We start from the raw sequence: 12,013 nt of genomic DNA, 5'->3' as shown, positions 1-12,013 counted from the left end.
TTTCACGTTGAACAAGGGAAGCACGAACCACCACCGATCGAACTGGCGAACAGACAACACCTCCTCGATATTACTATGCACGTCCTGGATTCCATTCCCGATGAAGTGCCCCCCGTCGTCCCCAGTAATATCCAGACCGCAACTCTGCCCTCCAGCCAATACCAGCCCCGCAAAGCCGTGCAAACCGAGTAATAACACGTCGAGCCTCCTCTGTCGTTCCTCGTGTGGGACTTCTAGACCCTTTCTGCGGCGCACCCAGACGCGTCCGCAGCGACGGTATGCGCTAAATATCAATCGTAGGTCTTCTCGTCTGCGCCGCTCGCCCGTCCAGGTCGCACCCCAGACTCCACTGTCTATCCCTCGCGCCTCCAATTTGCGACACCAAGGACCGTCCAATGGCTGCTCGGACAGACGTGTTGAGAATGGCAATTTTGGCGTGTATGGTCGGGCGTTGAAACTCGGGTGGAGGGTCCAGACTATGCACAGGCGTTGGACATGTATTCCCTAGCGCATCCGGCCCGGGCCTCGACTCGCACCGAAAGATCTCGCCCAAACGGCACCGTCCTACGAACATGGACGTCGGCACTCTTGCATGCTTTGCATGTTCAGCCTTGTTGCGCTCGTCTTGCCAGCTTCGCATTCACAGCGTCGTCGGGGTGGGCTTGCGAACATCACGCACTGCAGAGTGTGTAGCACATCACTCACTCGCAGTCTATGACGCCGTGTGTATATACAGTATATACATCTCCCTCTCATAGAACCTTGAATACATTTATTTATAGATAGCCTACCTCCCCTTCACCGCTCTCCGCCATCCGTCCATCCATCCATACCCGGGCGCCCAGGTCATTCCAGACAACGCATCTGTACATCCTAGCCCTTCCTACCGTCACTCTCCACCCAGCCATCCAGCCATCCCATCAGCCAGCCAGTCCCATCCTCCCATACCGCGCCCATGAGGACAAACAGGCAAATATCACATCCATCGTCGAACGTCGCAGACCGGGGCCTGGGCCCGTTCGAGCAGAATCATTATAGAGACAGACGCCTCCACAAACATCTCGACTTGCGCTCGACCTGCACTCCACCATAAACATCTCGACCTGCACTCGACCTACCACTCCACCACTTCCATCTAGCCAACGAACCAAGCACCTACTCACCCACAGCCAGTCCAGTCCAGTCCCGTCCAGTCCAGCCCAGTCCCGTCCCGTCCAACCATCACCGCGCCCGTGAATAGAAAAAGGCAATATATCGCACCTGCTGTCTCGTTGAACGTCGTGGACTCGTTCTGGGCCCTGTTTCGCTCTCGCTCTCTCTTCTTAGCAGAGCAGAGAGGCAGAGCAGAGCAGAGCAGAGCATAACACAAAACAACACACACCGCCATTCAACAAACATCACGATTCGTCTTGCCATAGATAGACACATAGACAGACAGACAGATAGATAGATAGATGGATAGTATAGATAGTATATATATATCCACACCGCACCGTACGTAGTAAATAACAGAGAAATCCCACATGACGCCTACGCGTATAAACTTGTGCTTGTTTGGCTGGCTAGCTAGCTAGCTAGCTACCTCTCTCTCTCTCTCGCTCCCTCTCATAACAGAGTAAGCAAGGCAAGTAAACAGGCGAACTACGCACAATATCATCTTCTCTCCCTTCCCTCCCTTCTCTCCCTCCTCTCCCTTCTCTCCCTCCTCTCCCTTCTCTCCCTCCTCTCCCTTCTTCCTCAACCGTAAGGAGTCCGACCAAACATATTTATATATACACACACATACACACACACACACAAACACACCCACAAACACATACACAAGAAACGAAGAAGACTCAAAGAATTTTTGACAAAGAAACGACAAAAACGAAAAAAGAAAAAGGCCCACTTGCCCATACTCTCCCTCACCCTCGCCTCTTCCTCCCCCTGAAAGAACCTCCCCCTTTGAAAGAACCTTCCCGAAACCCCCTAGGCGCTCTCATCACCCCCCCTAATTCCCAGAAGAAGAAGAAGAATAAGAAAAAACCGAAAAAAGAGACGCCGTCGCTGATGATTTGCTGTGCTGTGCTGTAGTGCTGTATGTGATGATTACTTGGTCGTGCTGTGCTGTGCTGTGCTTTGCTGTGCTGTGCTGGCTGGGTTGGCTGTATGGTATGCCCTCTAGAGAATGCATGGATGTGTATGCATGTATGTATGCATACTCGCTCGAAAAAACCTCTTCCCCCTCCTCATCCCCCTCTTCATCCCCCCCAAAATCCATCAACCCCCCCTCCATCCATCCATCCCTCTAATCCTCACTAACCCCCTCCAACACACTCCCATGCCTCGAACTAGCCGCACTCCCAGCACCACTACTCGAAACACTCGCCAATCCCACTCCCAACCCACCAGCACTCCCCGCAACACTCCCAACCCCAACCCCACCCCCCGCAGCACTCCCACCCCCATCCGAGCTCGGCGTCTGCGGCGTCTGCGGCGTCTCCAAACTCAACTGCGCGCGCAACGTCATAATCCAATCATGCTGCAACAACTCAGCCGCACTAGCCCTCCTGCCCGGATCCCTCTCAAAGCAACATTCCAGAAACGCTACGCCCGAGGCACTAAGCTGGTCGGGCGTGGGCAGCTGCGGCGGCATGCCCTGGGCGATATTATACATGATGGCCCACTCGTTGTCGAGCGAGGCCCAGGGCCGGCGGCCCGTGGCCATTTCGAGGATGACGCAGCCGAGGGACCAGATGTCGACGGCGCCGGGGCGGGCGGTGGTGCTGGACGAGGAGATGCCCTTGATGGCTTCCGGGGACATGTACATTGGTGTGCCGCCGGCCATTGATTTCTGGCGGCCTGGCTGGCGGGTCGTGGTTGCGGTGTGTTCGGCGGCGAGGGTCTTGCCTTGGCGGGCGATGACTTTTGCGGCGCCAAAGTCGACGAATTTGATGACGCCGTTGTGGTCGAGGAGGATGTCTGTAGGGGGGCTTATTAGTTTTGTGGGAATTGGGGGAGAGGGAAGGTTCGGGGCACGTACTCTCAGGCTTGATGTCGCGGTGCGCAACACCGCTCTCATGGAGATATCCAAGACCCTCCAGCATCTGCAGCGCATAGACCTGAATGACAGTCTCGTCCTCAATCCGGCCGTGCTCCAGCAAGCCAGCAAGCGAGCCGCCCGAGCAATACTCCATAAAGATATAGACCTTGTCACGGTGCGGCTCAATCCCATAGTACGACACAATGTTGGGGTGGTCGAGGACCTGCAAGACACTCATCTCGTCTCTGATCTGGGAGACGACGGTGGGGATGACTTGCGGGTCCTGCAGCCTGATCTCCTTGACGGCCATCAGCTGGCCGGAGTCGAGGTTGATGGCCGCGTACACGGAGCCAAAGGTGCCGCCGCCGACAAAGGCGCCCTGCTGCCAGCGCAGCGTGACGTTTGTGGCCGACGACGACAGGTACGTGAGCGCGCGGTCGGCTTCGTTGGAGTCCTCGAGCACGCGACCGAGAGCCTGGCGCTGGGCTTCCTTCTGCTTCCTGAACTCGTCAATCTCCTCGAGCTGCTCGATCCATTGCTCTCTGACTGCCCGGACAGACTCGTCGTCATCCTTCAGTCTGCTAATGTCGAGCTTGAGCTTGCCCATGGCGCTGTCGAGGCGTTGCTTCTCTTGCTGCGCAGCCATGGTCGAGCGAGCGCCCATGATGTCGAAATGCGATATCAGCAGCGACATGCAGCCAGCAACCTTCGATCGCAGCTTCGCATACTCCTGTTCGCTGATGGACAGGATGTTCTGACCACGCGTCATAATCATCGCAAACTCAAGCGCCACAACAGCCCACTTGAACGTCTTCCTGTCCGACGGGATGCAATCGTCGCAGATGAAGCTGACCCAGTCAAGAGCCAGCCTCGTCAGTTTGAGATTGTTCAGCGCGCGCCGGTTATGGTCGAGGTAGAGCACGGAGCGCTGTCCAAACTCGGTGGCAAAGGTGAAGCAGGTCTGGATGAGCTCCTGGACCTGGAGACCGGCAGTCTGCTTCCTGACAATCTCGACACTGTCCATGATGGTGTTTGACAGCTTGTAGGCCGTCTTCTTGATCTTCTGCAGCTCCTGGCTGACGCGTGGCAGGTTGGCGCGTTGCTCAATCAGCGTCGTCAGTTCCATGTTGATTGCCTGGAGGAAGGTGATGTTCGCGTTCGAGAGGCGTTGCTGGGAGCCATCCGCAACGAGCCGTAGACGGCCCGGCTTCACATCCAGGTATGGGTGTCGAACGTCGGTGGGTAGTTTGAGGCCTGTCCAGAGGAAGGGCCCTTCGGTTTTGAGGATGAGAACGTACGGATTTGACGGATCCTCGGGATTTTCTTCGGCATGGTAGCAGGTCGTGAGGAGCGACTGGATGTCCTTTGGTCTGTCGCGCAGCGCTGGCGATACAATAATGTACGTGCCAAAGTTCTCCTCGGGCGTAGACGTATTCTCAAGCAGTAAATGTTCCGAGGCAACAAGCTCCTCTATCAGCTCCGACATATGACCCTGCTGAATGTTGATGTTGTACTCTGTCGAATTCTCAAACCGCTGCGTCAGGATACGGAAGAAACGAAAGAGCTTCCGCTGCCGCACCCGGACCGAGTCCAGAATGCCCTTGTACGTCTTTTCCATCTCGGGCCCGGAGATCTCCTCCGGACGTCGCTGCAGCTCCTTTTCGAAGTGTATCGTCAGCCTGGACAGCGACTTTGACGTCAACACACTAAACTGTTCCGCCACCTCGACATCACCGCCTTCCAGAAATCGACCAAGCTTGTTGGAAAACTCCCACTCCTGCTCCAGAATCTCAGCCTCCTTGAAGGTGTTCTTGTTGGCCGACAGCTTCCAGTTGAGCATCTTAAAGTAGAACTTGAGCGCCTCGAGCACAGAGCGATCGAAGTTGTCCTCGAGACACGGCGGGGGCTCCCATCCGGCCTTGGGCTGGATGATCTCGTTGTACTCCAGCTTGATCTTGCTAGCCACGCCGAGCAGGATCTGGAACTGCGAAATCATCTGCTCGGTCATCAAGACGCCCTGCTGCGCCGGATCCTTCATCTTCTTCGCGTACGACAGACGCATACGGATGATCTCGTGGACCAGACGCGAGGGGAAGTTGATGAGCGTGAGGAGCTCTTCGATAAAGGGCGGGAGGTGTCGGTCGGAAAAGGCCTGCGCGTTTGCAATGAATGTCTCCTTGGCCTTCTTGATCGCCTCGTGCAGTCCGGCGAGCAGGCCGTTGTCGAGCATCAGCGACTTCAAGCCGTCCTCTTTCAGTATCCTGTCCACGAACGAGGAGTCGTCAGCCAGATGACTGTCGGTCGGCGATCGGACGTGTGCCTTGGTAAAGTCGAGCTCCTCATTGCCGACCCAGTTCTTCAGGATCATGAGCTCGGTGTTGATGAGCTGGGTGGTGTTGTGCCACGCAATGACGGCATCACACGTCTCCCTAAACTGCGCCGAGGCAGCCCTGGGATTGGCCGACTCCATCTCTTTCCTCGTCGGATACAGATTCTCAATCTTCTCAATCTTGCTCACGACATCCTTGACCTGGCCGGCCGCAGACTTGCCCGCCTCGGCCTCGCCGGCAACCTCGAACGAGATCAGGCTCTCAATCGTGTTTTTCGCCTTTTCCCGCCCGTCCTCGACCATCCGGCGCTGCGCCTGCAAGGTCCGGCCACACACTCTAGCCCGTATGCCGAGCCAGATCTCGGCATTGCGATTCGCGTCGGCGGCGGCGTCTCCGCTGCCAATCAGCCGCTTCTTCTCCTGCTTGACGACATCGCCCGTCAGCACACTGGCCAGCATCGAGTGCCACTCCAGCCGCTCCCTGTTGGCGGGGATCTTCAGCTCCTCCACCGACGGCTGCATGTCGTCGTTGCCATAGTACAGCAGCGTCTCCTGGTCGTAGGGGTCATTGTCAATGTAGTCGGCCGTGCTCGGGCTCTCGTCCGTCTCGGAGCCGGTGCTGTAGTCGAGACTGGGCGTGCGCACGTCGGCGCCAAAGAAGTCGTCCTCGGGCGCGTCCTGACGGAGGCGCTGCACGTAGGCCTTTTCTTGCGCGCGGTACTCGGCGTTTGGGTTGCGGCGCATGCGCGTCGAGGACGACGAGGTGCGCGTCTTGAGAGTGAACTGGGCGGGGCGGCGGGCTGGGTTGTATGCGTTGGAGGGCGTGCGGATGGCTGCTGGACGCTGGGCGCGTCCGGGGCCTGGGGTTGCAGGAGTGGAGGCGGGTCCGTCGACTGCGGCGGCGGCGGCGGCGGCGGACAGGCTCGGACGTTGGAATCGTGGGCCGGGCCATGGCAGGCTGGGGTCGTGGAGGGGCGTGGTGACGATGGGCGGGCTGAAGTCCTCGTCGTCGAGTTCGGAGTCGCGGCGTGAGGGATTTGCCTGGTCGAGGTCGGACTCGCCGCTGGAGGTCGAGCCAGAGGACGGGCCGTTGGGCAGCTCGGCGGGGGAGGAGACGGACATGGCAGGTATGGTGTCTGGCAGCAGGCTCTGTAGACGGACGTGGTAGTGGTGGTTGTTGTGGTGTGGAGGAGAGGGAGAGAGAAAGAGAGGGAGAGAGAGAGAAAGAAGGAGAGTGAGAGCTCGAGGCTCACGATCGACGTTGACGATGGGACGATGGTGGTGATGACTTTGGGACCCGCTTCGAGGCAGCGATCGGCGGGAAGTTCGGGGGCTACTGATGCGAGATTGCCTGACTTGGCGGTGGCGGTGGCGGTGCGCCTGTTCTTGCCGGGCCTGTTCTTGCCGCGTGGATGAATGTACAACAATCATAACAATCGACAAGCCACATGCAGTGCCGTCCACGGGTAGTATCGTCGCGATATAGACATCGAAACTTGAAGCAAAGCAAGCAGGCAAGCAAGAAAAACCCTCACAGCCCAAGCAAGACAGACACGCGCACACACCCCAACAGCGCGCAAAAGCAAATGAACGCAAGCCAACACACACGCGTCGCCTGCACCATCCTGGCCGTGCCAACTAATAACATGGATAGCAGGGGCAATGCTTGCTCGCGACGCTTGACGCAACGGACGGGACGTAGATCGACCGTTGCTTACCTATTCACTCTGCGCGCTGCAGTGACCGTTTGCTAGCCTTGCTGCCTGGCGTGAAGTACAAATTAAATAGCAGCGTATTTATACTACGCGTAGATGACTACTACTGCGTGTTTGTATCAGCGCAATGCTCTAATCAATATTCCTCTTCTATAATTCATTTCGCCTCTCATCTATAGAGCAACCATACTACCAAGTTAATACACATTCAAGCTATTTGACCCCTCGAACGAACGACCAACAAATTCGCCAGCTGTTAGCTTAGCCAGACTATCTTCCATAACATCACAGTAATAATATCCAATCTACCATCCATCCACACAGCCTCCAATAGACACACACCACCCTAACGTATGAATAACGTATAACCACCCCCCCAATAACGCGTCGTAAAGCGCCCCTTCATATCAAGTCACATCCCCTCCCCTCCCTACTACTCCCATACTCCAACCCCCCTCCCGTCTAACTAAGCTCTTGAGCTCTTAAACTCTTAAACTCCCTCCGAGACATGCGGCACAGTTAACAGCACAGTCAACAGCACAGTCAACAGCCCGGTCTACGGCACAGATCTACGGCACACGTGGCACATGTTGTGTGTGGCACAGTTTCTACGGCGCAGCTCGTAACTAGCTAGAAACGGGAACGGGTATATAGCGTGGCGTGGCGTGACATGTATGTATGTATAGTATATAGGAGATGGAAGTCTGATTTGGATTGATTTGAGTTTATTTGATTTGATTTGGCATGATGTGATTTGAGTTTATTTAAGTCAAGGTATAGGGCGTTGGTCAGAGAGAGTTAGGTATAGGCGTAGCTGATTTAAGTAGAGTTAGGAGTGTAGAGTAGTAGAGTTGGATGGAGTTAAGGTGCATAAGTAGAGGTAGGTTTTAGGGAGTAAGGCGGTGTATAGGGTGTAGGGTAAGTAAGGTATATAGCTAAGGTACGTTGAGGTATAGAGACAAGGCAAGCTAAGGTACATAACTCCACGTAAGGAGAAGAGATAGTAGAAATAACTAGGCAGGGTTTGCCTAGCAGTACAAGGCCTATGAGTAGAGTTGAGTATAGTGACGGTGTACAGTCAAGCAAGGCGTATGAATAGCATCGAGCATACAGGGCGTAGTAGCGTGCGGTGTAGCGTGCGGTGTAGCGTGCGGTGTAGCGTGCGGTGTAGCGTGCGGTGCAGTGAACGGTGCATTATACAGTCCATCCCGGCAGCCCCCCGACGTGCGCTTCTTTTAGAATACGTGATGCATGATACCATGCCTGATGCTTGATGCTATGCTTGCTTGATACCATGCTTGATACCATGCCTGATACCATGCCTGATACCATGCCTGATACCATGCCTGATACCATGCCTGATACCATGCCTGATACCATGCCTGATACCATGCCTGACACTATACCTAATACCATACCCAAGCATCCATTCCCAACACTCAATACCTCAATGCCCCAATCCTTGCCACCTACTCACTTCCATCGTGAATCGCGATACCTCCAAGAAGCCTGATCCCTACTCCCTGACCCTTGACACTCCCTAATCCCAACTCACCCTCTCCTAAACCAGCACTACCATCTACCATCTACCCGCGCGCGCACAACGGCGCGGCACAGCGAACATGCCAGCCAGAGCATCGATATCAACTATGTATGTATAGGTATGCATGCATGCATGTATTTGGAATATTTTTGGAATACATCCGGAATATACATGCAGACTCATCATCACCCTATACCGCACGGCAGCGCGGCGGCGTCTGGCGTCTGGCGTCTGGCGTCTGACAAGGGATCACAAGACAGGAAAGGACAGGATAGGAACGCCAGGATAGGATAGGATGGGATAGGATAGGATAGGATGGGATAGGATAGAAAGCCAAGACAGGACAGGAAAACCCGGACAGGAAACCTAAGACAGGACAGGGAAACCAGGACAGGAAACCCAAGACACGACAGGACAGCCAGGACAGAAAGCAAGGCACGCAAGGAGTAAACCAGTCACGCGCTGTACACACATCCCTCATCGACACGTTCGTACAACACACACACAGACTCAGAGGCACAGCACAGCACAGCACTAACGCCACGCCACACGAACCAAACAGTCCCCATCCATGCATAACCATATATCCATCCCATCTCAAATCAACTACATACAACAACAAACAAACGCTAAAACAAACTCTATCGTCACATGACTTGTTGGTGGTACACACGATACGATTACGATGATGCGATACACACACACATAGTCATAGTCTGCAGAGCAAGTAATTGCCCACAACAGAAGACGCACAGCCAGACAGGTAGATAAAGATCAAGATAAAAGATCAAAAGATAGATACATGATATAATCGCCCCGCCTCTTCTCATGCGTAGGGAGAAGAAAAAAGAGGCCTAGCCAAAAAAGGCAAGAGAAAATAAAAAAAGTCCCGTCTTCTTCATAAAGCAAGGTCTCCACCCCCTCCTTCCTATCCCTATCCCTATTCATATTCCTATGCCTATCCCTATTCCCCAACATAAAGCAAGAAGCGCCCAAGCGCCCGCGAGAGGAGGCACTAGACAGACTGGTACATGATTGATTGATCGATCGTATTAGGATATCCAAGAAACAAGGCGTCGTATAGGGAAAAACAGAAAAATATAAAAGTCATGTAGTAGATGACGTATTTGTGCAAAATAGATCCCAAGACGGGGGCGGGGTGCCGTGTGTTGTGTGTGTTGTGTGTGTGTGTGTTGTATTGTATTTGGTCTCGTTTTCGTCGAGGGTGGTGTTGTTGTTGTTGTATATGTGCGTGCTCCTCCCAAAAAAAAATATGATAGTGTGGTCTTGACATCGTGTTTTAATAAAATCTAAAAATATACCATACGCCACGCACCCTCCCCCCCCCCCCCTTCCAGCGGCTTTGTTTGGCAAGGGGGAGGAGGAGAGGGATGGATCCTCATCGATAATATGAATTTGCTACATGTCGCTCGCTGTGTGTGTGCGCCAGACTGCTTCCGCTGCAATGGTATTGGCCCCCGCGGCGGCCAAGTCTATCCATGCGGGGACGAAAAGCGGCAAGGGCTATATGCAATGGAAAATCAGGGTGAGGGGAAGAGACTACTACTGCTGCTGTCGTGCTCCTGCTGCTGCTGAAGTTGACTGCAGAGGCCTCAAGGGAATGTCGTCGGAAGTGGCGCCATGCAGTCATTGTTGGCTGCTCCCGACCGAGTCGTGCGGTCGGTGGCCCTTTTCGGGCGCCTGGGCGTGGTCCGGAAAGCTGCTGATGCTGTTGCGGCTCATGTTGTCGTCCGAGTCGTCTGGGCTCTTGACTTCGCGGGTGAGCTCGACGTAGTCGTACGCGAATTCACCAATCTCGACGTCGTCGATGCCTAGAATCTCCTCCTCCTCGCTGGCACGGAGCTTGAAGATGGGGAAGAACTTGCCAATGCCGTCAATGGCACCGAGAATGAGGCAAGTGCCAAAGAAGGAGTAGGAAGCGCCGGCAACCGAGTCGGCGAGCTGGTAGCCAAGCTGGACCCAGTGCTGGTTCAGCCAGCCTCCCGGAATGGTGGAGAAGCCATCAAGATGGGCTATGTAGTCGGCGGCGAAGAATGCGGTCAGGATGTTTCCGACAAAGCCACCGACGCCATGGACGGCAAAAATGTCGAGCGCGTCGTCACAGCGGAGAAAGTACTTGAGCTTGGTGGCGTAGTTGCAAAAGACGCCACCGCACACGCCGTAGATGACGGCAGCCCATGCCGGAACGTAGCCAGAGCCGGGAGTGATGCAGACCAGACCGGCAATGACACCGGAGCAGAAGCCAACGGTGGACCACTTGCGCTCGAGACGGTAGTCGACCAGACACCACGTCACACCACCCACGCAGGCAGCCAGGTTGGTCACAACGGCGGCCATGACGGCACGCAGGTTCGCAGCGAGCGCAGAACCGGCGTTGAAGCCAAACCAGCCGACCCAGAGGAAGACGGTGCCAATGACAATGTGGGTGACGTTGTGCGGGCGGTAGTTGAGCTCTTGAGTGCCGTGACCACGTCGCTTGCCAAGCATGTACGAGTAGGCCAGGGCGGCGCAACCAGAGGTGATGTGGACGGGTGTGCCACCGGCAAAGTCGAGACCACCCATGACAAAAGACCAGCCGGACGAGTTCCAGGTCCAGCAGGCAATGGGATCGTAGATGACGGTGGACCAGACGAACATGAAGATGACGCAGGGCAGCATGCGACCACGCTCGGCAACGGCACCGACGGCCAGGGCGACAGTGATGGCAGCAAACATGCCCTGATAGACGGCGTAGAGCAGATCAGGCACCTTTGGGCTTCCAACGGACGGGTAAGCCAAGACGTTTCTGAAGCCAATGTTGTCCAAGGCACCGATGAACTTGCCGGCCTTGTGAGAAAAGGCCAGGGAGTAGCCCCAGAAGAACCATTGGAAGGAGGTGACGGCGGTGGCCATGACGGACAGCCATAGCAGCGACAGAGCCGACTTTCTTCGCGCCAGACCAGAGTAGAAGAAGCCGACGCCGGGAATCATGAGCAGCACGAGAGCAGTGCAGATGATGACAAAGGCCATGTCGCCGGCCTAGTGAGGTGTGTTAGAGATAAGTGGCAGGTGTCATGTCATTCACTGGAGGAGGCGACGTACATTGTAGAAGACATTCAGGTCATACTGGAGAGAGTCACCACCCGTGGCAATGGTGAGGTTGGTGAAGGGCTCCAGCGGGACATATGGCTGGGACTCGGACATGGTGATGATGGTGATGATGATGTTGCAGTCGAGGCGCGAGTGGGAGGCGTGGTGGAAGAAAAGAAGGAGGCCAAGTGGAAGGGTGGGAAGAAGTGAGGGGGTTTTGGCAGATAAGAAGAATGTCGCGGCCAAGACAGGACGGACGGAGGTGGTGCAACGTCGCAGAGTGGCGGGAGAAGGATGGAAGAAGTAGCTTG

The 12,013-nt window shown here is 55.3% G+C and overlaps 3 protein-coding genes across 3 annotated transcripts; all 3 read right to left on the bottom strand.

The window, feature by feature from the left end:
• Positions 1-2,290: 2,290 nt before the first annotated feature.
• On the bottom strand, positions 2,291-6,476 carry EJ05DRAFT_434015 (MAP kinase; the record flags this gene model as incomplete). Its single annotated transcript, XM_033741629.1, has 2 exons — positions 2,291-2,964; positions 3,026-6,476. The coding sequence occupies 2 exons, from the start codon at positions 6,474-6,476 to the stop codon at positions 2,291-2,293; spliced, it is 4,125 nt and encodes a 1,374-aa protein (XP_033604346.1).
• Positions 6,477-8,692: 2,216 nt separating this feature from the next.
• Positions 8,693-9,411, bottom strand: EJ05DRAFT_188328 (uncharacterized protein). The gene has a single exon (XM_033739662.1). It carries the CDS (start codon positions 9,193-9,195, stop codon positions 8,803-8,805), a length of 393 nt encoding a protein of 130 aa, XP_033604345.1. The 5' UTR covers positions 9,196-9,411; the 3' UTR covers positions 8,693-8,802.
• Positions 9,412-10,259: 848 nt separating this feature from the next.
• Positions 10,260-11,816, bottom strand: EJ05DRAFT_491483 (ammonium transporter; the record flags this gene model as incomplete). The annotated part of the gene is made up of 2 exons (XM_033745982.1): positions 10,260-11,651; positions 11,715-11,816. 2 exons carry the CDS (start codon positions 11,814-11,816, stop codon positions 10,260-10,262), a joined length of 1,494 nt encoding a protein of 497 aa, XP_033604344.1.
• Between the last annotated feature and the right edge of the window lie 197 nt (positions 11,817-12,013).

The sequence above is a fragment of the Pseudovirgaria hyperparasitica genome (assembly GCF_010093815.1).
Source record: "Pseudovirgaria hyperparasitica strain CBS 121739 unplaced genomic scaffold EJ05scaffold_2, whole genome shotgun sequence".
In the NCBI taxonomy this organism is placed as follows: domain Eukaryota; kingdom Fungi; phylum Ascomycota; class Dothideomycetes; order Acrospermales; family Acrospermaceae; genus Pseudovirgaria; species Pseudovirgaria hyperparasitica.
The sequence above is the reverse complement of the archived record's forward strand: the minus strand, read 5'-3'. Positions and strand labels throughout refer to the sequence as shown.

Coding starts and splice junctions, on each gene's coding strand:
- EJ05DRAFT_188328 (XM_033739662.1), bottom strand. CDS start 9,195: ATGGTTATGCATGGATGGGGACTGTTTGGTTCGTGTGGCGTGGCGTTA.